This window comes from Serinus canaria, chromosome 1A (genome assembly GCF_022539315.1).
Source record: "Serinus canaria isolate serCan28SL12 chromosome 1A, serCan2020, whole genome shotgun sequence".
NCBI classification, from domain to species: Eukaryota; Metazoa; Chordata; class Aves; order Passeriformes; family Fringillidae; genus Serinus; species Serinus canaria.
The window spans coordinates 5389327-5416210 of NC_066314.1; the positions used below are offsets into that span (position 1 = coordinate 5389327).

The 26884-nt window shown below is 40.0% G+C and overlaps 1 protein-coding gene across 1 annotated transcript in view; it reads left to right on the forward strand.

Annotated features, from left to right (window-relative positions):
• The window catches only part of CELF2 (CUGBP Elav-like family member 2), a 376846-nt gene that overhangs the window by 45982 nt on the left and 303980 nt on the right, over nt 1–26884 (forward strand). The window contains exon 2 of the mRNA XM_030238355.2: nt 23124–23159. Within this exon, the coding sequence (XP_030094215.1) occupies nt 23124–23159 (36 nt within the window). The remainder of the gene's footprint in view (nt 1–23123; nt 23160–26884) is intronic.

The window sequence follows — 26884 nt, forward strand, 5'->3', positions numbered from 1 at the left end:
GATCAGAGGAGAAATCTTGTAGCACAAGCAAAGAGAAATCAAGCAGATGCATGGAGTTTTAGCAGCCTCTATTGTTCAGGGCTCCCCAGGTAAAATTGCTGGGCCATATTTGGTGTGCAGAGGTCACCCTTAACCTGTAGTAACTGCTTTACATTTTTCTTATTTGATGATATATTCACCATAGTCTGCCCAAAGCATTGATCATAGGCTGATTGGTTGTCAGCTTGATCCAAGGCTTGTCAGCTGTCAGTCAGAGAAGGTTTTTGGGTTTTCTGTGGTATTTGAGATCTGGCTTTTCTTTGTTTTGGTCCTTCTTCTCATATTTGGGGTGGTTTTATTGCCCTCCTTCAGGGCAAGATACTCTGCATCCTTTAATGTTGCAGTGAAGGGTTATCTTGGAAATGACTGACCACAGGAAAAATCTGGTGTGTGTTTATTCCTGCCGTGTTGTGAGAGCTCCTCTTATCTTTTCTCTCTTTTTTTTTCCCTTTACCTTTCCTTTCTTTTTTCCTCCCCCTCCCATTCACTGCAGATGCAGGCATTATATAGTTGAATTGTCTGTCAGCCCCTATTTTTCCATCTCTTGTCTCCGTGGCTTTTTACACTTGTTAATACAGTTTAACCAAATTTGACAGGCACAGAGGTCTCAGATATATTTAATTTCTGCCATTTCCTGAAGATAACAGGCCCTGCAGAGGAGAAAAAGTGGCCTCTACAAGGTAAAGCCAGGATATCAACCTTTATTAGGTATTCAAAAATTTGCATGGGAGGGCAACTTTGACATGTAAATCAAAGGGTTACAAGGCCCCTTTGGTTCTGCCACTCACCAAACCCCTTGTCTTTCTCCCACTTTTGTGTTTAGCTGGATCATAGGAGCAGATATGCCACAATTCTTTGTCTGAGCACCCTGCAGGGTCCAAGCTCAGGGGGATGAAAAATTCCCTATTCTGGCTGAGGTCTGGTACAAGCCAGGATGTGATTACAATTCAGTATTTATTTTTCATGTAGGTAACCAAAAAAAAAAAAAAAAATGAAATTGAGAAGTTTGAGGGTGGTTGAGAGAGACTTCAGGGCCTTGGAATGAATGGGTAAGAAACTAGGAGCACAAGAAGTGCTCTCCCATATCCTTCCACTCACAGGGAATGATGAGGGAAGAGCCAGCATATCAATACCTGGCTCTGAGCCTCGTATTTCTGGCAGAATTTGGAGGTTTTGATCATGGATCTGTTTATGTTACACAAGGCTGATGGAAACAGTGAGGTTACACCTGTCTCCCAGCAGGCAGAGGAACTTTGCACAGGAGTCAGCAAGGCTCACTAAATAAATCTTAAACCAGATTTGAAGAGGGAAGGGGATAAAACCAAGCTCACAAGAGATAAGCTGGGGGTAGCCCACCAATGCTTGAGGGGCAGTGTGTTCACGAGGTTCTCTGTTCTGCCTTCCAAGGGGATGGAAATCCATGCTGTAGCAAAAACACAATTGATGTCTTAACCATGGAAGAAACCATGGAGAAACCATGGAAGTGCCTGAGAATGGTCACAGAGCAGTTGGGGTTTCTGTCCAAAAGGTGGTGGATCAGATTTCCTGTGGGATCAGATTTCCTTTGGGATCAGCCCAAAGCAGCAGCATCTACACCACTGCCTGCAGCATTGGTGGAGCTGGAAGCCAGGGAGCAGCAGGAATTATGTAATTGCCATCACAGAAATGTGCTGGGATGACAGAGCTGGAGTGCTGCAATGCATGGCAATAAAGTGTTCAGAAAGGACAGAGAGACCTCTCTCTCTCTCTCTCTCTCTCTCTCTCTCTCTCTCTCTCTCTCTCTCTCTCTAACCTACCCCACCATCCTTTACTGGTGGGGTAGGTTAGGGAGTGCTTTGATTGTCTGGATCTTGGTGATGACAGGGTTGAGTGTTTACAGGTAAGAATCAGGGGAAAGGTCCATTAGGCAGACACCCTTGTGGGTTTCTGTTCTAGGCCACCCAACCAGGATGAAGAGAGAGACAAAGCATTTATTAATAAGGAGCTGGGAAAATCTCACAATTGCTAGCCCATGTTCTCATGAGGGACTGCAGCTTACCCAGGTGTACACCAGAAATAAAGTACAGCAGAGAGGAGGCAGTCTAGGAGATCCCTGGAGTGTGTGGAAGAACTTCCTGACACAGCTGGTGAGGAAAGGTGCCCCTCTCAAACACCTCTCCGTTGTTTGATAACAGAGAATGACTGGTGGGTGATGTGATGGTCCAAAGCTGTCTTGGGCACTCTGATTACAAATGATAGTTTTAGATCCTTGGAGTAAGGACAGGGGTCAGCAGAACTGCTCTGGAGGGCAGGCTTTGGCCTGTTTAGGATACTGGCTGAGAGAGTCCCTTGGAGAAGGCAGCCCTGAAGAGCAAAGTTGACCAGGAAGGCTGGACATTCTTCAAAAGGAAATCCTAAATGCACAGGAACAGGATGTCCCTATATATCAAAAGACAAGCTGGGGAAGACCAGCCTGGCCAAACAGAGAGCTTTACCTGGAACTCAGAGATAAAAAAGGAGAGTTTGTGACCTTTGGAAGAAGAGACAAGCAATGCAGGAGGAGGAAAATGTTGTTGAGAGGTTATACAGGGAGAAAAATCAGAAGGGCCAAAACCCAGTTAGAAATTAAACTGGCTACTGCCATAATAGACAATAAAAATGTTTCCATAAATACATCAACAACAACAAAAGCCTGAAGAGAATCTCCATCCTTTACTGGATGCAGGGGAAAATATAGTGATGAAGGATGAGGAAAAGACTGAGGAATTTAATGCCTTCTTTGCCTTAGTCTTTAATAGTAACTTTGCCCCCTGTACTCAGCACTGGTGAGGCCTCACCTCACCTTTCCTGGGCTCAGTTTTGGGCCCCACTCTACAAGAAAGACATTGAGGGGCTGGAGCATGTCCAGAGCTGGGAACAGAGTGGGGAAGGGTCTGGAACATGAGTTCTATGGGGAGCAGCTGAGGGAGCTCAGCCTGGAGAGAAAGAGGCTCAAGGGGTGACTTAATCCCTCTCTAGCAGTGCCTGACAGGAGGTGCAGCCCGGTGAGGGTTGGTCTGTTCTCCAAAGGTACAAGTGATAGAACAAGGGGAAATGGCCTTAGCTTGCACCAGGGGAGGTTTAGCTTCAATTTCTTCACTGGAAGGGTTGTCAAGCACTGGAACAGGCTGCCCAGGGGCAGTGGTGGAGTCACCATCCCTGGAGGGATTTAAAAGACATGTGGCACTTGGGGACATGGATTAGTGGTGGTTTGGCAGTGCTGTGTTAATGGCTGGACTTAATAATCTTAATGTTCTTTTCCAACACCAACAATTCTACAATATAAAATGAGCATGAGCTGGAGCAGTGCTACCTTGAGCACAAAATGCTGTTGCAAAACTAAATTCAGAGTCACTTATTATTTCTGGATGGACTTGAGAGATGGGGAGGGCAAGGAAATGTCCCCACTTAAATGGTCTGTGTGCCTAAAGTGGTTGAGCACAGGAGCAGGTCAGGCAGGCTGGTGCTGCCTGTGTGTGTCTGTGTGTGTTTGCAGTGCCAATTAATTACATCTCTTTGTAGTGTGGTAGCGATTGCATCCAGGGGAAATGAAAGAACGTGCAGTTAAATAACCCTCTGTGTGTATATGTAATTTCTGGAGCTTCCTGTGAATGCTAATATTGTGATTGGACAAGTTATTCAAGTTATTTCTCAGCTCTTGCAAGCACCTGGCGGAGTAGAAGTTTTGTGAAGTTCTCAGTGGGTTTTTTTCCTAGTGAAAACACTGGAGGCTGGTGAAGGCATGATCTGGTTTTGTGAATTTCTTCAATTCCTAATCACTAGATAAAAACTTTGTTTGTTTTCAGGGAAATAATAGGGAAAAGAAGGATCTACAACTTGTTTAAAAAATAAGAAGTGTAAAGGTATTAATTCTTCATGTATGTAAACTCAAGTCGAAAAACAAACCTAAGCCAAGGAAATATTTTAGTCTGAAGCCTATGGCTTTGCTTTTTTTGTTGTTGTTCTCCACTTGTGGCTGCCATTGTGTGGGATGGTGCCTGTTTGGAGGTGTTAATCCATACATAATGAAATTTCAGAGAACACATGCACTATATCTGTAGTGCTCCAACTGTTCTTTGAGATCCCTGTGAATGCATCTCACATAATAACCAAAGAAAACAGTGGAAAGCCTGTGATTAGAAACCTAACAAGTCGAGCTTATTTAGTGATAGCTAAAAAAGCTACAATTCACATGTGCTGGCTTGCTTTATACATCTCAACAAGACAGATCTGGGCTTTTGTCAGTGTAAAAAACACTTTAAAACAGAGTACAGGAATTTTTGATTTCCATGTCTCACTTTGACAATCGATCTTTTTCCAATGCTTTTCTTTTTTTCTGGTGAAAGCTCTTTCTGAAGGATCAAGCTCTGTTATACTTGCTAGTTTAATGGTTTTTCCTCCACCCTAAGTCACTGATGGGGGAACCTTTCCAATAAACAGCACTGAAAGATTGAAACCCTCGGCAGCATAGCTAATACCCATGCTGAGTCCTTATAAAAGAGTCACAGATAAAATTACTGTCTGTTCCTTATGTACCAACTTCATACTTGGCCTTGTCTTTGGGATATTGTGTGTCTGTCACTTCCTGAAGAGAAAGGAGGGAGTCTGTGTCAAAAGATCTTCTGTCTGAGCAGTCTGTGGCACACAGACATGAAGTAAGAAGTAATTGAAGCACCAATTTTTTACAGCTGAATATTGTAATATATTGTGCATAATATATATTATATATGCAATATATAATATTGTGCATTGGTATTAAAATATACTTTGTGCACTAGGTTGTTATGTATATTCCAGATTCACTGCAGACGTGGTTTGGGGAAAACTGGGCTTTATGAAGCAGCGCTGATGTACTGAAAAAGTTTTGTGAAATAGATGAAATACTTGGGTTTGAATTTTATTGATTGATGGCAGGGGAGGTGAAATAGGAAACTGTATTTCTGGAGGCAAGTCTGTGAAGACAGATCAGAATTGCCAGAATAAAGCAAGCTGGGGAAGAGGAACATGATGTAAAAGGCAAGTGAAAAAGAAAGAGGAGGTGATTGTGCACTGAGTACTGGGAGTAAACCAGAATAACAAAGCTCTAAAAATAGAGGAAAATTAAATACACGTTATTGGAAGTAAAACAAGGAAGGGCCACTGAGACTTCTGTCAGGAAAAGATGGGGAAGTATGGAGGTAAACCTCAGCAGTGGAAGGGAAAAAGCAAGAACAGTCCACTTGCTGGGCTCTGGGGGATTTTATGGGTTTGATTTTTTTTTTCTTTTTTGTTAAAAAAGATGAGCAAAATCTCATGGATTTCGATAATATCAGAGTATGAGGGGAGAACTTCAGTAGCTGACAGATGATAATGTAACTGTCACTGTTGTGTACATGGGGAGATGTCTCTGAAGTTTATAAAAGTGATTCTAATTTCTAGTCCTCCCTATTTAAAATACAAGGTTTAAAAGCCTTATGGCCTTCATGTTGCTGTGGGGTGTGGATTTGGTGTTAATTCAAGGCATGTTACGTGTGAGAGTCACCACCAAGAACTTCCTGGGGTTCCCTCAGAGGTGTCTCCTGCAGTCCTGGAAAGACCTGGCCCTGTTTCACTTATGAGATCTGACGAGATCATAGCCTGGGGTGGGAATGGCTTCTGCAAAGAGCTCCAGAGAATCGGGGATGAGGACAGATTGGGGTCGGGCTGACAAGATTTAAGCTGACACACGTTTTGTGAAATGAAAAGGTCATGTTTCAATGGAAAGGAGTGGGGGTTTTGTTTGTGGGATTTGTCTTCCTGCTCAGATTTCACCGATGGCAATCTGGCCCACAAACATAAGTGAAAGCAGCCAGCCCTTGGATACCAGGGCTTTATTAAGGATTTCAGGTGGCTGCAACTCATTCATCTGGCATGTCCCCTTGCTCAAATAGGCCAGTGCACTCCACACCTCCCACACCCTTTTTACATGAGGAGCTTTGCCTATGGCTTCATAAACTAACAATATCTAAGAAAGCTTTGCACCTCTCAGCAGGATGGCAGAACTGCTCTGATTACTCCTTCTTGAAAAACTGAGCTGGGGGAAAATGTCCCTTTCCTCCTTCTTGAAAAATCGAGTTGGGGAAAACATCCCTATCCTTTTGTGTCTACTATAAAATTTTAAACTTAAACAAGTAAAGTCTTTAAATAGCGTAAAACTTCAATGAGGAAATTTTTGCTTCTATTGAAACATTCCTTGTTTGGTTCTGGGGATATTTTTTTCCTCTTGAAACACTTACAGCATCACCTCAAAGCTGTAGCTGTGCTCTGTGCTGTCTGTAAATGCAACAAAAAAGAGTTGCTTCTGGAACAAAGAGGCTATAATTTATATATAATACAAAGCAACTGTAGGGAGTTCTCACTAATACAGACTCCCCATCTGGAAATAAGCTGTTGTTCAGCTGTCTGCTGTGGACAGGAGGGTTGGGCTGGAGGTTTCTGTTCTCTGCATTTGAGATTGCTTTTAAAGGACTTCTGCTGATTGTTATTTTTCCTGCTTCTCAGTACTTTTCTCTTTGGCATTGATTTGTTTAAAGCTCTGTGAGTTGCACCCAATTTCCACCTGCCATGGAGGTGCAATGACTTAAGTTGGATCTCATTCATAAGGAGCCCCTAATATCAGCTGGAGGTACAGAACCCCTAAGGTGTTTCTATTAAGACCCTTAACTCACTGGTCCTATTCTTCCCTCGTGCTGCTGGTGTGGCCACTGCAAGAACCTGGTACCAGAAAGAGAAATCTTTAATTTTCCTAGACACACGTGTTGTGATGCTATTTTTGGAAAAGATGGAAGCTATTCCCTCAAATAGTATTAGTGACTAAGATGACAATAAATTCTTCCACTTATACTGCAGTGCTCCTTCCTACAGGGGCAAATAAGCACTTCCATTTTTGCCTTCTTTGATCAGAACAATCAGCATGTCCACAGCATCTAAAGATGAGCATTTCCCTACTCAAGTGAATATCATAGCAGCAAATCTCCACTCCACGGGCAAATGAGTTGTGCCAGGAATTTTAATGATGGAGTAGGTTAGCCAGGTTATAATTGTCTTTAATTTGCACTTGCAGAAGCTGTAACATTTACCTGAACATGATTGGCACTGGGAGAAGGGGAAAATTATGTCGCACTTTTGAAAAAGAATCAAAGAAACAACTTCAGATCTCGTATTTGAAACAGAATATCCTGCTGATTGACCACGCACATTGGTGGCAGTAGGATTTTTTTGATCCACAGAGCTGAATGATCACTGCAAGTAGTGAACACAAAAAATTAGCTCCACAGTGGAAAGCACACACTTTTGCTTTTATTTTATCTTTTATATTTTTCTTTTTCAAGAGCATTTCAGAAGGCTCAGCCCTTCTCCCTGCTGAATGCCACATTGAATCCCTGCTCTTTGCTCCATTGTCCTCGGAGACCTGGAAAATGTTTTAACTAAGGTTATCTGAGGTTTTGTCTAGTTTAGCTATTTTTAATAACAAAAAGAAGAGGCTGTCCTTTCCTTCCCGCCCACTATTGCACCATTTTACAGTACATAATTTTATATAAATTACGTAAATATAATTTCCTTCTTGACTAAGAAATGGGTGATGAACACCATAACCAGTGCAGGTCTGCACACCAGTTCTGGCACATCTTGTGAACTTGCAAACCAAGACTGTGCTTCCTCTTCTGTTGTGTCTTGCAAACTTCCCCTCTTTTCTTTGCAGAAGTTCTTGCAGAAAATACCTACAGGCTTCAATTTTATCCTCACTGCTGCATTTTTTTGTTATTTTTCAGCTTCTGCAGTGAATGGCTTTTGCTGTCAGTGTTTCTGTTCTGTAGGAGGGAACTGTGGGTGGTTACAGCTGTAATGTGTGCTCCATAATCTCCAAGCATTTGTCAGAAATTTCCCGTTTGCTCTGTTTCAATTTTTAACCAGTTGAGCGGCGCATGCTGGCGCCCTGGGGTAGCCTTGCTGCTCTGGCATCACAGGCTGAGCCGCATCCCACCAACATTTGGAGCTCTTGCCAATTGCAGCAGGACCCCACGAGACCCAGAGCCTTCAAAGAGAGGATGAGATGAGGGATGGGAGCTGTATTCTAGCCCAGCATTCACTGTGGGTGGGAATTGAGGAGAGAGGCTCCTGAAGATTTGATTTTGTGTTCGGTTTAATTTTTTCTCCCTAATCTTCTGGCCAGCCAGTCCACAACCCACATTCCTGCCGAAGCTCCTGAGGGCATATTAGAGGAGAGTGGGAGTTGTCTTTTTGGTAGCCAGCAGCAGAAGGGCCTAAGTATTGATTGGGAAATGTGTGAGAAAAGCAGAAGGCATGAACAGCAGGTGGTTTGGATGGGAAGAGACATTTCAGATTAGGGGAGAGGAGGAAATAGACCACTGCTTGCCTTGGTTTGCATCCATCCTGAGCATTTGAGAGCATGTGGATGTTATGTCCTCATATTAACACTCTCCACAAACCCTTTTTTAAAATTTTCTTGTTGTGGTGTGATATCTGCTACACGTTTCCTTAACACTGTTGTTATAGAGACATTTCTCCTCTCCCCGTGCCAGCTATTAAGAGCCATCGTGTGCAATGGCATTTGAGTTTATTCTTCTCCTGGCATTAGCAGAGAACTTTCTTCTCTTTGTAAATGTTGAAATGTTTTGCAGCTTAGATATAAATATAGCAAAATCATATCGCTTTAGTTCCAGCATCTGGTAGCATCACTTTAATATATAATTGAGTAAAAATTAGAATTTAAACAGCAATTTTGTCACTATTTTGTTACATTAAAACTAAAAGAATTCAACTTTTTTTTTTTAGTCATGATATGGATAAACAAATATCTTCTTTCTTTCAAACTAAAAATAGCTAAAACTTCAATCTCTTTTTCTCAAATTGCTTGCAATTTATATTAACATTGGCTTCAAGATTTGAAGTGTGGATCTGCCTATTGAACAGTCTGTGGATTAATGAACAGAGGATCATGGGTTTTGTCAGGGAGACAGGCATGAAACCCTGGTTACCTCCTGTTTACTGTGATGGGAGTTGACTTTTGATAATCTGGTAAAGAAATGAATGCCAGATGAAATGTGTGTGTCTCACCTGTGCACAGAGAGGTTCCTGCAATGCTGGGTGTGCATCAGGGATAGAGGTGGCAGTTCTCTACATGCCAAAATCCAGTATTCAACCCCTCTCTTGAGAAACTACATGGTAGATTTGTGGTGGGTTTTAAACTGAAACAGAGGATCTATTTATTCTCTCTTTTACTTCCCCTACTTTTTCTTTCTTTCTCATTTCTTTCCATTCCCTTGATTTTTGGGGGATCCTTTGCACCCAAAGACCTTTGAAAATCTGTTTCAGGTTTTGTGTTTTCAAGTTTGGTCTCATTTTCAGCACAGAAGTTTTTTTCAAGCCCAGTAATAGGCACTAATATGTGTCCAGGAGAGGAGGCTGCATGGAAGAAGTTTGGGAGTTCTTTTGTGAACTAATTATAAATTTAGTGTCTTGGTCTAACCTTCTGAACAAAGACTGTCAGGCATCTATATTCCCTTTTGCACAGTAATTCAAGCCTTTAAATTCTCTGCTTACATTAAATCGGTTGATGAAACTTCTGTGATTCTCTGCAAGGAAGCATTTGTTTATACATATAGAGGGAACCTGCAGTGTTGGGGAAGGGAAATGACTCTCTTTCAGTCTCAGAGCTCCTCATTCAATAAATTCCTCTTTGCAAGGGTGAAATATTTTCACTAATCCTGGTTTGCAATTTGAATTTTTATGTGAAAGTAGTATGACAAATTTTGGGAAAATAACTGAGCTTTATCTAATTTAATTTTTTTTCTTCTGGTGACTTAAGACTGAAGTCATACACGTGAGATCTGTGGAAATTAATGTCATTAGTTCCTGCTTCTACTGCAGCTATTTTGGTGGAGGATTTTGGTAAACCAAGTCTGTGCCAGAGGTCTGTGCTATAGCTGGAAACCTGTTACATCTGCTAAAAACATGTAAAAGGTGGGCCCTGCTGCAAGTTTCATGTAAAGTTAATCAAAGCAGATAATGTGGGCAAAGGATGGGTAAACCACTGCAGGCTTCCCAATTCCAGTGATTTAGATTACACTGTTCTCAATCTATACAAATGTCTCCCCCTTTGGAAGGGATGGCCAGGAGAAAAAGAAAGCTTAGCATCACTTGGGGGTTGTAGTTTGCTATCTTGGCATCACAACACTTATTTTGCAGTGTTCGGAAAAGACGTGTTACAGAGTGAGAGAATTTTACATGCCATATCTTCATTTAAAAGCTGTGGCACGCATTAAATTTAATTACTCTCCTTCTATGGCTTAAATTGAGGGCAGCTTCAAAAATGAGGGTGGCTTCTATTAAACTTAATTACTTTTCCCTGCAGTCTGCATGGTTAGTAATCACGGGAAGATTCTAAACAAAGATACAGTAGAGAGATTCTTTTCTGAGAATAGGGCTGGAAAGTAGCCTATAAAATATAGAGAGGTGCCAAATACCTTTTATATCCAGCTTTAATTTATTATTATTATAGTTACCTAGCACAATAATAATAATAATGTTTCAGCATGATTAAGAAGGTATTGCTGGGGAAGGGGAGTTAGTTGCATTTGGTTTTTCAATGTTTAAGCAATGAATTCCTCAATTTCTTCAAGTTCTTTTGCAGATTTACGGGGTGAAAAAAGGTTAATAATAGAAATTTTTTACAATGTGTTCTATTGACTATAGATGGCAGATCTGACAGTTAGAATGAAAATTGTTCCAGAAGAAACTAATTATTTGAGATTTTATAGGGATGCATAATTATATTCACCTTTAAAAAAAATGGGGAGGGGGAAGTTTTATTACAACTGTGCTTTTTAAAGAACAAGTGGAGAAATAAAAGTAGTAATTGTTCTTAATTATAGCTAACTGTAATTGCACACAACTGCAATATGCAGCACATCAGCAGCAGATTAAGAGATCCTGGCATATGTGTAGTGTGCAGAGCAACTTTGAGCAGAGGTGCAGTTTTATGAATATAGTTAAGGATAATTTAGGTCTCCTACTTCGAATTCCATCCGTGTTGATTTTATTTTATTTTTTACGGCTATTACGGCAAGAAAATTGTCAGCTGGAAAGTGCTGCAGCAATGATTTGTCTGCTACAAAGGAGTCAAAAACCTTCAAAAGGAAAACTTGTTTTCTTTTACCCCAGTGATGTGGTGGGACCAGGGGAGACTTTCCCAAACGCCCTTGTGTATCTCCTGGTGCAGATAGATGGTTAGAGGGATTTTTTTTCTTGAGCATCTCAATATAAGCAACACCGACCTCCCAAGGATTCTGCAGCATGGTTGGAAATCTTTGTTAACAATCTATCCACAAGTTTTTAGATTCAAACCCCTTGAAAATGTAACCCATGAGCCTTTAGAAAATGTGAAAATTCTGCTTTGAACAAAATCCAGAAATGTGAATGCCTAAAGGTAGACTCTGATTTCTTCTCTTGCACCTGATTTACAGCCTCACCTCTTTCTTTCAGCTGAGTGCACGCAGCTCCTGTCTTCGAGTGCAGCCTCGCCTGTAAAACATTAAGCTGTCATTATAGAGTGAACTAAAGAGGGAGTACAGATGCTTAAAGGAAGCTGCTGAGCTTCAAAACTACTGGCTGCATTTCCTGCTCCAAAACAGATCATTACTGAAGGAGGAGCAGGGGTCAGTGTGCACCACGTTATCGATGAACGTGTGCATGGTCTTGTGATGATAATTTCTGCATCTCCTTAGTATGTCAGGTGCTTTCAGCCTTAGTCTCGATGTGCCAGGATGCTCTCCCATGTTCCCAACCTGTGTTAAGCTGTTCCTTTTACCCAAAAATAAATAAAGCCCATCTGTCACTGAATGCCTTCTTTCCAAAACAGAGTTTTGCAAAATATTTCAGTCTTGGGCCAGTAGCAGAGTTAATTTAGCCTAAAACTTGGTGGACTAGAAGGAAGCTTTTGAACTGCTGATATAGGGTTGTTTTTTTTGCCCTCCTTGCTGGCACAAACTACAGTCCCAGTTGTAAGAAGCTGTGCTTCTAGGTTTGTTTGTCTTTGTAGTTTGGGAAAAGTGTGGATACCTACCCCAAATCAACAGAGAAGGCTCTCTGAAAGAACTGTACATTTTAATAAAAGGGGCTTCACCGAGATGGACAATAATGCACAAGAAGTGAGTGGCAGATAAATTCAAGAGTGAAAAGAAATTGGGTGGAATCACTTCACAGCAAAAAGAAAAGGTAAAACTGATGGCTGGGTACACAAACAAACATGTTGAGATGTAGTGTGTAATAGAAATTTAACTCATTCCAGCAGGTAGCAATAAGAAACCAAAACTTGTTGTTTTACTGCGTGGAGAATCTTGTGATAACTAGCATGTTCTAAATAAATCATTCATTTCAAATGGCAGCACTGTAGCAAAAATGTATCTATTAGGAGGCTGCTAAGAAGCAAATGCAAGCAGTATTTCTTGACAGCAGGCTGTGATTGTTTTTTAATAAATCTGTGTTAAGTAGGAAAGGAATAAAAGCTGACACCCAAATAGAAATCCACTTTGGCTCCTGTTTCCTCACTCCACATATAGACAGATTCATTGACCCAGATCAGAAATTCTTGAAGGATAATTCTGGTTAGTAGAAGCCAACATGGAATCAAATGTGTATACATTTGTGTATGTGTTCCCAGAAAAGCTAATGATACCATTGCAAATGCTGAACATGTTCCCCACTCCTCTTTGTTAATACAGTGTTGCTTATGCTCTGCAATAAACTATTATTTCTGCACTATTTCTGTAATTACATTTAATAATCATCTCTCACAGTCCAATAGTATCAAACGTAGGAGTCTTTTCAGCAAACCATGATAAATAGCTCCTTGCCGAACTGTTGTACTTGAGGAATCTTTATGGCTCTCTTTGTAAGATTTGTCATTTTCTTAATGCAGCTTCAAAAAGCTTCTGAGCTTTGTTATGGACCATCACTGTATTTTTCCCTTCCCCCTCTGCCTTGGAGTGTAGCTGGGTAAATGAAGCCTAATGTGCCATTTCCAAGCACTGTGACACTCCTCCAGGGCTGGTTACATTTACCATTGCTGAAGTCTAAATAAGTGAGTTTTAATGAGCAGGAATGGTTGCTAATAGCCGATTCAGGTACTTAGTAGTCCATGTTATTTAACTGTGGTAGAATTACAGAACATAAATGGTCTGATGATTAATAGATGAACCTGCTACATATTGCAGTCTAATAGTTTTTGCCATTAAAGAACTATCTTAACATCTTTGGGTTTGGATTTGGCTGGGGAGAAAAGGGCTTGCTTGTAGATTTATATCACAAGTAACTTACACTTTAAAACACTTTATATCGTAATTTCACAACACCATTGCTATATTGTTCAATAATATTATTTATGAGCTGGTTAGAGAACAATGGCACTTGTGTACTTCCATTTCCTGAGGTGGACAGCTCAGCAGATTTATTCTCTCTGGTTAGGGTTGTCAAAAATAAACTCTACCCATCCTTTTAAGGTCAGAAATAAGACAGAGAGTTAGATCTTAATCTCTTTTCTTTTTCTCTCCCATTAATTTTGGGCAGTGGTAGATGGACCAATAAGAACAAAGTTGACTCTGTTGTTTTTAACATTTCTGATTTGTGGGAGGACAGGTGGCAAGAGGGAATATAAAGTGGCAAAAAATAACAGATGAACAACAAATGAGCAAGAATGAAGAAATAATAGCATGCAACATCTGTTGCAGTTTGTGCTGAGATGCTCCAGAAGATACCACAGTATTTATGGAAATAGTATGAGGACTGTTTTGAACTGCAGCTAATGGGAGACAGATCCCTGGCTGGCAGGCCTGTTCAGAGTCCTTTCTACATTTTTCCTATTCCAGCTCATGTTTCAACCTGGCATTGTTGTATTTTATATTGCAAGGAGGAGATGTCAGGACAGAGAGGAGCTAAGAAGCAAATTTACCCTTGATTAACAACTACAAAGAGGAACTAACCATTTCAGCAGGTGCATGAGAAGAGATTTGTGGGATTTTCAGTGGGGTTATTGTTTTGGGGGAGGTTTTTATTGGTCATGGGATTTTTTTAAAATTTGTTTGGTTTTGTTTGTGTTTTTTCCCCCTGGTAGTTGCCAGTGCCGTTCCTATATTTTTGCACACTGAACTGGACGAACAAGACCATCCCCTTCCTTACTTATGCTGGTTCTCCCTAGATGCCTGTTCTTAGCACCTCACTTTGTTCTAGAAGTCCTTCCTTCAGAAAACTTCAGAGATCCCCAAATGCCCATCTCAGCCCATCTGCATTGGCTAAGAAATTGAGTAGCTATTTGAATATATAATAGCTGAAGTATCCAAGCTGTTTAGCTCCAGTAAAGTATTTTGAGACCAGGATGAGATGTCATTTCCAAGCTTGGCATTACTTGGCAGAGAAACAAGTTACTTCTCTGAAATAAGTTTAAATAAAGCCTCCAAACTTTTTGAGTGGCTTGAAGTTTGTGTATATTAGTGAAAACATCTGACATCAGGGAACACCAGAGTTTTGAACTGTTGACATTGTGACATTTGTGAGGGAAATATGGGCAGGAAGAGTGAGGTGTGGGCATTTAAAAGAAAACACTTGTTAGGGTGGCTTTTTCTTTTTGGCATTCATCACTGAAGACATCAACATTTGACCCAACCAATCATAAAGACATTTATGTGAATTGTACACATAACTGAGCCTCTCACCCTATGCAAGTATGACAAAGTCTTAAATATCTGAAGATACTTACTGAAGCCCTGTACATGTCAGAAACTAAGGAATTAATCTAGGCTTAATTAATGGCTTCTTACCATCTATAGAACTTGAATAATTTCTGTGTCTTTTTGCATATATCTCATGCAACCTTGTGAATGTTTAACTTCTTAAGTTTCTCAGGCTGGAGAAGAGAAGGCTCCTTGCTGCCCTACAGCACCTTCCAGTACCAGAAAGGATCTGCAAGAAAGAGAAGGAGGGACTCTTCACTGGGGAGTCTTCTGAGAGAAGGGTTAGCAGATTTAAACTGAAGAGGGAAGATTTATAGCAGAAATTAGGAAGAAACTCTTCCCTGTGAGGGTGATGAGGCCCTGGCACAGGCTGCCCTGAGAAGCTATGGCTGCTCCATCCTTGGAAGAGTTCAAAGCCAGGTTAAATTGGCCTTTGAGCAGCCTGGTCTAGTAGAAAGCTCCCTGCCCACGGGATGATCTTCCAGCCCAAACCATTTTATGGCTCCATAATTCTTCTGTAGAATTAGCACATGGCCCAGAATTCTCCTGCAGTTCTATATTTGTACAACTAAGCTTGACCCGAAGTTCCTGCTGAGACTCTGGGTGTGATTCTTCTCCTTTCCATGGCACAGTGAGCAGAGATGGTGGTGAAGTAACACTGCACCAGTGGCAGGGTAGCACAAGCTACAGGTCAGTCAAATACCAAATGTGTAAGATTTTCTACCCTGGGAGATTACAGCAGGTTCAATGAGCATGTGGGGAGGAACATCTGCTCTGTTTTGGATGATCTTTCTTCGCATTTTGGAGAGAGACAGAGGGTATTTTCCTCCTGCTGAGCTCCCTGAGGCAGTTGCCTTTGCATCACTTCTTTCCCTTCCTGTACTAACAGGGTGAGGGTGTTGGAGTTGGTACCATGGTGGATTCCCCCCCATGTTCTTCCTGCTGCTTGCTGTGTCCTGGAGAGACAAATCCTGTACACACAGTGCTTCCTTTCTTCATTTCCAAGCTTTCCAAGCTTTCTTAACTTTCAAAATGCTCCACTTGCCTGAGAAAACACAAAGCAACAGACACATCCACAAAGGCAGGGCCTGACCTTGGAGCAAAGCACCAGAGTGGGATCTTCATTTCCTCTCCATGCCCTGGCATTTCTCCCTGATGACCCTGGCTGAGCTGCACCCCATCTGTGCCCCCATTACCATTCTCTAACATGGACACTCCTGTGTTTCTCCCACCTATTAGTTTCTATCTTGGTCTTTAATAGCAGAGCAAAAGATGTATGAGAGAGAGGTTCCATGTGATGTCCTTGGTGGGTAGTTAGACAAGGGGCCAAAATCTTTGCTGGGTGTGGTAATTAAATTGAAAGGAGTGAAAATTTGCCCTGAATTATGCTTTGACTTGTAAGTTATAATAATGCTGTCTTCAAAGATGTTGGGGTGAAGGGTAAATAAAAGCTTAAGTATTTATAAAATAAATAAAATAGTCACAATGATGAGAGCAGGTTTTATTTGGGGTATCATTTGTACACAGGATGTACACTGGACTTGAAAAGTTTTCATGGCAGGTGGTTTATCACTGACTGCATAGAGATTTCTTTCCTCATACCTAAGGAGGAACAAAAAAAATTCAGAAGTAGCAAATTTAGAACACTGAAAAATGCAGCTTTTAAAAATAATCATGGGAGAAAACAACAAGCATGTTTGTTCATGTCCTTTATCTCAGTCAGCTAATCTTGCAGAATGTCACATTGCATAGAAATAGATTTTTACATATGAACTTGTTACATCACTTCCTAAAAAAAGAGTATTTAGCTTGTACTTAAATAGCACATTCAGAGATTGTTTATGCAGAATTTCTGCTGCAAATGTGTGATCCTTGTTAGGTAGCTAAGCTCAGTGTGAAGATATAACATGGCATTGTATTTATTTGCTTCTTACTGTGTGAAAGATAAAATACAGAAGTATCAGTTTGAAATCTTGGTAGTTTTTAATAGTTTAAGGGTTTAAAAAGATTAAATTGTTTTTGATCATTTTGATGTTTAGTTGACATAGAGAACAATTCTACCAAAAGGATACTTAAAGGGTGTGTGATACAGAAAAAAAACAGTCTTCTCTGAAATCTATGAAATTAATCCTAGCAAAACTGAATCCAGAATTTAAACCCTATATTTTATCCAAATGTAGCCAGTTAATGCTGCTGCACACTAACAAATCTGAGAAACTATCCAATTTAAGACCAGTGAAATATCTTGTGTCTCACAATGGTATTTCAATACACACTATTAATTCTTCCAAGTCAAGGCAGATGCAGTCCCCAATGTGATTTTAGGAAGAGCAGAGACAACAATGTGTCTTTGGAGGTGCCATTTTTCACCTGGAATGTAAAATCAATGTCCTGACCATTTGTGGTCATTAAAAATCCCACTGCACCATTCTGCAAGACTAGAGGCATTGACTCCCAAGTCTTGGTGAAACTCCAAGAAAGTAATTATATTCCTCCTGATACAACCTTCTTTTAAAGCTAATTTAAAGTTCCTCCTCAGCTGTTCTCCCCTGCTCTGAGTGGAAAATCAGAGTGGAAAATCCTTCTCATCCCTTTGTAAACTTTTCTTTAGTTCTGCTTTATACTGACAATTAGTGGCTGTCTTTTTTCACGTTGCTGATGCATGTCTAGGAGCAGAGAATGTGTCTGCAATTGTAGACTCTACGATTAAAAAAGCTTTATTTGTGGTCTGGTTGAGGGGTGTTGTTCAACAACAAACTTTGGAGCCATCTCCACCCCAATTTTCTTGTGTTGCTCAGTCAGTGGTGCAGTGTTAGTAAACAGGCAGAGCCAGGAAAAAGTGGTCAAAAGCATCAGGTGAGTTCTTTGTTCGGGCAAGTCCAGTTTTCCCCTGGGCCAAAGCAAAGGACAGCTAATGGTTTTGAAATATTTGGAAATATTTCAAGGTAAAACTTCCTAGTTGTCAACTATATTGCAATGTGTCAAATACATCAGCACTCTTGGCATTATCCAGTTATGCCCAGTGGATATTCCTGGGTGAAAAACCTGTAACTTTTCAAGTGATCATCCAAAATACATCATTTCTCTTCAATGTCTGGTTTTTTTCTGTTTATAAATATTTCCCATCCAGGAAGATCAATGCTTGTGCCAGTGGTGGGACTCTGTTTAGTGAAGAGTTGAGTGTTCCATCCAAATCAGAAATACCAGCTTAACCTGTTGGAGTTTTTTGTGCTTTGAGGAAAATGAGCACAAGTAATGGGAGTTACTGCTTCTGTACATCCCAGGGAATCAAAGGGCTCCTGTTCACCTGTCCTGGAGCAGACAGGACCTTTTAACCCTCCTTCTTCTTGAAATGCTGACTGCTGGTTCAGATGCCTAAAACCAAGACCTCAGGGTTAGGGCACCTCTCTTCCCAAACTATTCTGCATCCTGGGGCTTTTCTGCTTGCATTTGAGCTGCATTTGTGTTAGCACACCCTGCAGATCCCTTCTCCAGCTTCGCCCTTATCCTCATGTGCCTTGTGTGCCGTAGGCGGGCTTTATCCTCTCCCCAAAGTGTGAGATGGAAAAAGGAAGAACAGTAACACCATTGCAGGGATGTGTTGCTGCCTTTTTTTGCATATTCCCCAGCACCCTGACAGATTGCTTAGCTAGAATCCATATGCTTTCCTTTGCAGAACAAAAATTGTTCTCTGTGAAGACCTAAAGCTTCCGAATCACTAAGGGTCATGATCCTGCAGAGCTAAAAGAAGATTTCCAAGTGTAGTCTTGACTTGTATGGTTTGAACTCCGTACTTGCCCAGGTTACTGGAGTGCATTTAGCCCAGATGACCTCAGCTGCCCTTTAAAACCTGCCCTGTCTCTTGTGCCTCAGTTTACATCGCTGCAGAAACACAGTGAAAATCATCAAAATGGTTTGGGTTGAAGGGACCTAAAAGATCATCTCATTCCAAGCCTCCTGCCATTGGCAGGGACACCTTCCATTAGACCAGGTTGCTCCAAGCCCCATCCAGTCTGGCCTTGTCACCACTTCCAGGGATGGGGCAGCCACAGCTTCTCTGGGCAAATTGCAAAATGTTGCAGTTTCAAACTTCAGAGTTGTTTTGTGCCAAATCCTGCATGTAGGTGGGTAACAACAGCTGCCAGTCAGCCTCAGAAAGCAGAGCACCATATGATTTCTCAGTGAACAAAACATTTAATATAAACACAACACTTTCCAGATATTATGAAGAGTTTTTCTGAACAACACTTTTTAAACAGAACTATTAGGCAGTAAAGTCTGTTTGCTGATCTTTATGCAGATCTTCCCACTTCCACTTCGCTGTAAGGTTTTGACTAAAATATTTATACTTTTCTGCTTTGGTATACATCCTACTCCAATCCTACGGGCAGGATTTCTCAGCCTGTAGAGAGAAATGACAAAGTACGTGTGTGGTGCTTGGTTCACCCACACTGGCTCTCTGGGCTTTGAGAAGAGCTGCTTGGCTCTCTCAAGAGTGCAGAGCTCCTGCAGTAGGACAAAGCTCCTCACAGGTCTCAGAAGCAATTTGTAACTTTGCTTTTTAGCAAGACCCCATAGGAAGGTGCAATATTTTGGGGTGCAGACCTCCCACCCAGCACCCTCCTGGTTTCAACAGCACCTACATCTTCCATGCATACAGGTCATGCTGTCCCAAATCTGTCCTTTGCAGCTGAACACAAAATACTTAGAAATTGTAAATGACCTTCCTGGAAATGCTGCCCTGCTCTTCCATAATGCCATGCCTCTTCCTCATCACTGCTTTTCCAGGGTTTTCAGCCAGGTCCTCTCCTTGCCTTAGCAGTGTTGAGCATCAGCTCATCCCATTCGCATTGGAGCCGATTTCAGTGGAATTCAGGGCACCTCTAACAAAGCATTCAAGTTTCCATCCTCACTCTTTTTCAAGGTCATCCTTTCATATCCCTGGCAGGATGTAAAAATACATGGTCTTATATTCATTCTCCCTTTGAGTATTATCTTCTTGTTTTCATCCAAGAATTTTCTGCTTCCTGTAGATACAGTAAATTGTGAGTTATATTTATTGTGTGTGAGTTATATTATGTGTGTGTCATTGGGGAGTACTAGGGGTCTGCAAATTGGTTGTGCAAGTCTAGTTTCAGTTTCTTGAATGACTACAGAATGAGTATCTATTATCTTTAAACAAACTTTAAGGGCTTTCTTGATGAGTAATTTGCTCCAAAAGATTTTCTTTTTTAAACTCCCATGAAATATATTTATAGAGTGGTGTTTCAATTCCTGATATTTATAGGAGCTCTTGCCATGGACATTAACCATCTTCAACAGCCCATGTATCATTTATTTTCAATGGCATGGTGGGGATAATTGTGTTTGTTTTCTGGGAAATAATATTTTTAGTTTCATAGTCTAATGTGGGGTTAATTTGTTTTTATGTTAGAAGTCTTTACTGAATTGATGAGAAGCAGTGAAATCTTTGGATAGTTAGGAGCTAATCAGACTTTTACTTGTGACTTTGAGTTTTATTTGAGTTGGATCTGTATTTCAAAAACTATTGCCTTACATATTTTTGCTCAAAAATGGAATTTGATCTGACCAAATGTGAAATTTGCAACAAAATGAATTACATTAAAAATGCATGTTAAAGACCTGGAGTGTCTTTGTTTAACATTCTGATCACATTCAGATTTTTTGCCAATGCATTGACTATTTAATAATTGTTTCCACAATGCTAACATCCCTTGTAGAGAGAGGTATTTAACAAGAATGAAAATCTTTAGAAATTTAGATGTCCCAATCACTCACTGCTCTGCTCAGGAACTGAGAGCGTGGTTCCAGTTTGAACATCCTCTTTTAAACCTACATGATTCTGCTTCTTGATGCTTCCTGCAGCACTCACCCATGATGTGCCTGGTTGCCTCTTTAAGCTGGATGAGCAACTGCTGTTTTATAAAATGTGCTGCCATACCCTAAAGCAATAAGACTTGTGCCATTCTGTTATTGGAACAGTAATGGGTTGCTAAAGGCTACGGAGCCTCTTTAGAAGAAGAAACAAAGAGATGCCCAGATCCAGGTTCTTTTCTTAAAAAAAAAAGCATTTCAATGAAAAGAGATGATATCTGGGATTAACAGTGGAAGGGGGAAATGTCCTGACTGTTGGAACCAAATTTAGTGATTTGGTTCTTTGATAGGTTACAAAAGGTATCATACTAATTCTTTGAAGTGTATAAGTCATGAGTAGGGCTTGGAAAATGAGGTGGTGTCCTACCAATGTGCAGGAGTTTAATGAAAATAAAATATCTAAAATGCACATCTGTATCAAATAACCCCATAGAAACAGAGTCTGTATTGCTCTTCTCTAATTTCTTTTTCTTATCTCTTTACATTCACTTGCTCTTTCTCCTGGCTCTCACCTTTGATGTCATTTATATCATGGACTTTGTTCATCACAGACACCTGCTAAATATGTACCTGTCTGCCTTAGCTGGGGGGGGAACTGTTTTCTTCTGAGGGGGCTTAAATATCTGCTGGACTGTTGCTGAATGGTGCATGCAAGAAAAGAGTGTGAGCCATTTTTTATTTCTTGCCTAATCTTCTTTGCAACCACTGAACACAGTTCTGATCTGTGCCTTTTGAAGCAAAGCACTGGGAGATTTAAGGCCACCTTCTGTGCCCAGTAAACTGCACAGCTTGGAGACAGAGACTCTGAAAATACAAAGCTGTGCACGTTTAGAGGGACCATTTCATTTCTTCTGACACTGTAATGGAGACTGCAACTGTCAGTGTAATCATTAGGGAAAAAGCCTGGTGTCACTATGGGATGTCCAATAAATTTAAAAAATTATAATTAAAAAAAATTAGACCCTTTTAGCTGCCCACAGGTCATGTAGTGCTAAAAAGCACTAGAAAGATCTAGAAAGATCTCCTGAAGAGGAGCTCTGAATTATTGTGGTTTTAATGTATTAACTCTGTAGTTGCCCCATCAAGAAATCCACTTTTTGAAGAACATGGGGAAACCCTAGAAAAGCCTTCAAAAATGTATTTCTTTATTGTTTTTCCTTTGGATTCATAAATAAATTAGCTTTTGGGGTTCAATCTGGGGTTCAATGTATATAAAAGGTTCATACTCTTGCAACGAGAATATATAGGGCTGTTTCACTACTAAGAGATCACTAGATCTATAGTTTTGGAAATTGTTTAGGCAAAGAAGATTTTTGGGACCTATCTTAATTACTACCACAAAAAAAAGATTCCCCTCCAACTGTAAAAGTGGATGGAAAGATTTTCTCTGCTGTAAATAATAAGAAAATATTATGTTGAGAATTTTTCCGTACCTTAAGTTTCATCTACAGATGTGAAATTTTTGCAGTTTCTATCTCAGCTGAAGCAAACAGGGTATGAACTAACCAGTTACCTTTCATGCAGAAAATTTGTATATTGGATATAAATGTTATACCTGGACAAGAAGACTGTGGAATGAGATGGGCATCTGGTCAAGTCTAAGACAATGAAGCCTCTTATGCCTTCTTGCTGTCTTTTCAAGGTTCTACATATGGCAGAGAAATGAGGAATGGAACTGTCCAGCTGTTTTCCTGATTCTTCTATAAGGTCTAGGCAAATTTGCTGGGGAGGGAAACAAGGACATGCAGTGGTGATAAATCTGGGATGTATTTTAAGGCCTGTGTACATAGGTAATGGCAATGTATTTAATTGTGCTTTAATGTGACATACCACTACATTAGCTCTCTTTCACTATCTCACACTCAGCTTCCCTCAAACAAATTGCACACCCACAAAAGGGTTTCAGAGAAGTAAACTGGACAAGAGGTCACATATTTGGAAAATAGCTGTTGTTTAGGACCAGCATAGGAAGATTTAACATTAACATGGTATTTTCTCAGAGCATAACCTGCTGGTAGAACTGTCTAATGCCTTGCTTTTGCTGCAGCACTGAAATAACAGGGAGCATTTTCCACTGGAAAATTGGCCCGGTGCTACGTTTTGTCTATGGAAGATCATGCAGTGCTGGCATTTGAAATGGTGATAATTTTATGCCTAAAAAAATGAGTAATTGTACCACGGAGAAGTCGATTCTGATAGATCCTTAGATCACACTCCATCATCTGCCTTTTCACATTCTTTTGTGTGTGATCAGGGGGGCACCGCATCCGCCAGTGACGCGCTTGCGTACGGAGCCGTGGCTGTGTGTCTGCACTCCTATAAAACACAAGCACTACAAAGGCATCTTAAAAAATTTTATAGCTGTTTAAAACACAAACTAAGTTTTCCTCCCTTTGTGTCTTTCAGAGAGACTGCCACAGAGTTATCTGGAACATTACCAAGGTAAGCAAGTTGCTCTAAACCGCATCTGTGTGTCAATGTCTGGAAGGTGCTGAAAGAAGCACGACCTTTGGAGGCAGAACATGATCCTTTTCCTAGGGAAAACTGCTGGGATACTGAGAACTGGGGGTGCAGAGAGGAGAACGCTCCCTGCATGCCACAGACAGACAAATGACACTGAAATACTGGCACAGCCAAGCCCACACTGCTTAAAGCCATGGGTTGAAGTTGCTTTGAGGCTCAGCACAGTTGTGCACCTGATGAGAAAAATCCCAGCTGTGGCTTCCTTCCAGCTGTGCAATTATACCCATGGCAGGTGGTTTGGCTTTTGCTTTACATCTCACCTGAGGGATGAGAGGAGGGAAACTTGGAGGTAGGAGGAAAAAAAAAAAGCTGTTATCTCAAGGCATTTTCATTTGGAAAGCAGGAAAGCAGCTTAGACCAAATTCTTCTATGCTGAGAAATCTTTTCATAAAATAATAGAAGTAGACAAGACTCCCAGGCTGTGACAGAGGTTTTTGAAGAGAGACCTGTCTACATATTGTTAGAGAATGCAATAAAATGCTGTAATCATGCAGATAGAGAAAAGGGTGGAGAAAAGGGAAACAAAAAAATCTGGTATGGTAATCTGTCAGCAATGCCTGGTGAGTTAAAAAGAGATGTTGTCAGTCCTCTTGTACCTTCTGCCACTGGTTTTGGTCTCTGAGGTGCAAAGTGTTTTAGTGGGGTTATGCTTTTGGGGGGTTTTGCTGTCCTCTGATTAAAGCAGTGTTGTAGTTCAAACAACATATAAGGTAAAAAGAATATTTTAACAGGAAGGAGAGTTTTCTTTAAGCATGATAATACGTGCAAGATGCTTCTGATTCTAAGGCAGAGAAAAAATATCCACCTTTCTTTAGAGGGTGTGTGGTGTATATGAGCTGACTTTTTATATTGATAAGCTGTAAAATATATATTTTCATTATATATGATGACTTCTTCCTGTGTAATGTACCCTTTTGTTCTGTTTGTACAAATTTATGTGATTTATATGATTTGTTCATTTAATAGATACATATCTTTTTACGGCTTTCCATCACTTGGCCTCCGTGATTGTGCAAGCAAATATTCTCATTAAATTTTGACTTGTGTTTGAAGATCTGACCAGTGATCAGGCCTACCAGACACCAAAGATTTTGTTCATCTTCCTTGCAAAATAATTGCATTTCTTCATACACACACACATACCAGATAAAGAAAAAAAAATCCAGTTTCACTGCACTTGGTGAGGTATTATAGGACTAATATACTGGAAACATGGTGTCCTTCCACTGCAGAAATGAATTCCACTTCAAATTAAAGTTAAAATGAGACACATAAGTGTTTGAATAAACATCCCATTTCGTACTTGCCATTAATGATTGTCTAAATGTGCTTTTTGAATTATTACCACAAGGCTTTAATTTCAACTGCAGTAAGATGTCACAAGTAAAATCAGATTATACCAGCAATGTGCACAAGGCATTGTAATTGTGTTATAAATATTAAACCAAATGATCTTGTCATGATTTAAAACAAATGTTTCCAGCTAGGCACAGGTTGTCTTGTCCTCCAATCTTCTCCAGGATTCACCTGTTCCTGAATTTCTCTAAGCAAACATCTCCTTGGGGTTTTTAATCTTATGTTGTGATGTAGTAATCTAATATTTTTTGTTCTTCTTTCAAACGTCAAGTGACTCATTTTGCTATTATTAATTCATAAGAGTGAAATAGTCTAATTTCCCCACATCTTCTTCCACCTTCACCCTGAAACCACTTTACAACATATAAAATTTCAGGTCCTGTACCTTGAAATGACAAAATTAATAACCACTTTCCCATCATTGCTGGGATTCCCATCACTGTGTTTTGGTCAGTGGGGCACAGCAAGTCCCCTGTAGCACCAGAAATCCAACTCTCCTTTATTCAGGCAAGCACAATGCCTATTCCCAGAGCAGTGATTACTCTTGGATATATTTGTGGCCAAGACTGATAAAATCATTTTCATGCACTTGCAAACCTGGTGAAAGGGTTTTCACTGCAAGTGGCTTAAGTGTGAACAGATGTTTCTGTACTTGGAATATTTTGTTTGGCTGTCAAGAAAGTTTAGGCACCAGTGGCATTAATTATTTATTTTTTGTTGTTGTTGTTGTTGTCATTAAAAAAAGCCTCAAAAACCCTTCCTGATTTTTTCAGAGCTCAGTTAAAGAGGTGGAATTGGGGACTTGCTCCCATAAAGCCCTTAATTAGTCAGAAGTATAGAGGAGTATATTTTGAATATTTTCTCATCTCAGTAGTAACCAAGAGAGGTTACATATGTGCATTAAAAAAAACCCCAAACAAATATAACACATATTAACACACTTGTCTTGGTAAATGTGGCTTTTTAATATATTCATTTTCCATTAAATACTGCTGATGGCTCTCTAATGATAATATTTAAAGGAAGAAGAAATCACCCTTCCTCTTGCCACTGAAGTATGTGTATCACTGATAGGCAAAAATAGAAAAATGTGAGTTGGTAGACATCATTTAGTAGGAAAGTTAATAGATTAATTTTGCCTGTAGAAAGATATAAAAATATTCAGTACAATTATATTGTGTCAGTTCTCATTTACCAGTTATTTCTGATGATTTCAGGAAGCTCAGGCTAGAGAATGAATTGAAAATTCAGACTTTAAATGTGATAAAGAAGCTTTACAATTTTTATATTAAATGACATTATTATAGCTATGAATGTATATTGTTTTTTCGAAGAAAGGCTTTCTGTGTGCAACAGCACATCAAAGAAGAGATCTTCACAAGGAAAACTTTACAATAATATTAAGTTGTTCATTGCATGACCTATTTAAAGTACTCAGATACTTCTTGTTGTAGACTACATAATTAAATTTTAAATGGAACATGATAAAGAAATTATACTGGTGATCTCTAGAGATTTGAATACCCTATTTGGATCTTTACAAGAGTGTAGCGAAGGCATACTTTTAAAATTTAATAAAGGTCTGGCCTATTTTTTTTTCCTTTAAGATGCTCTATAGCTGCTATGGCAGCTGTGTTTCAAATGTGTTTGCTCTCCACATTGCATAGTCAGTACCTGCAATCACAGAGCAAGCTAAAAGTAGTAGAAAAAATAGAGTTTAACTATAAAAAATAGAGTTTAATTCACCATTAAAAAAGAAGGCAATTAATGAATGGAGATAAACTTCTAAAATCTTGGGGAAGCTCAGCTTGTAACCAGGCTTTCCTGGGCCAGCCCCTGAGCTCAGCAGTGGAGGGGAGCAGGGAATGAATGGAGTCCTGGAGCACAGTGTGAAGCCCTATGGGCATGAGGGAGATGATGTTTGGAGCTTAAAGGAGAAACTACTCAGCTTCAGTTTCAAAGGAACCATTTCAGTCTCTAGCCACTTCTGTTTGTTTCTGTGAAAGTTACTTTATCTTTAAAGAAGAACAAATATTTTAAATATAGACTAACCGCATGGATTATTTATTTGCTTAATACTAGGTTAGTATTAACAGAAGGAAAATCTGGGCTACTTTTCCACTTTTATGTACTGGTTCAATTTTTCATTTCACTCAAGGGGGGAGTAAAGTTTAAATGGCCACTTCCTCCTCTAAGCTGTTAAAAAAGGGAGAAAAAGTCAAGCTAATAATTTGCATTTATATTTTTAATGTAAAACTTTGTAGAAATATCACTGAATCACCCGCTTA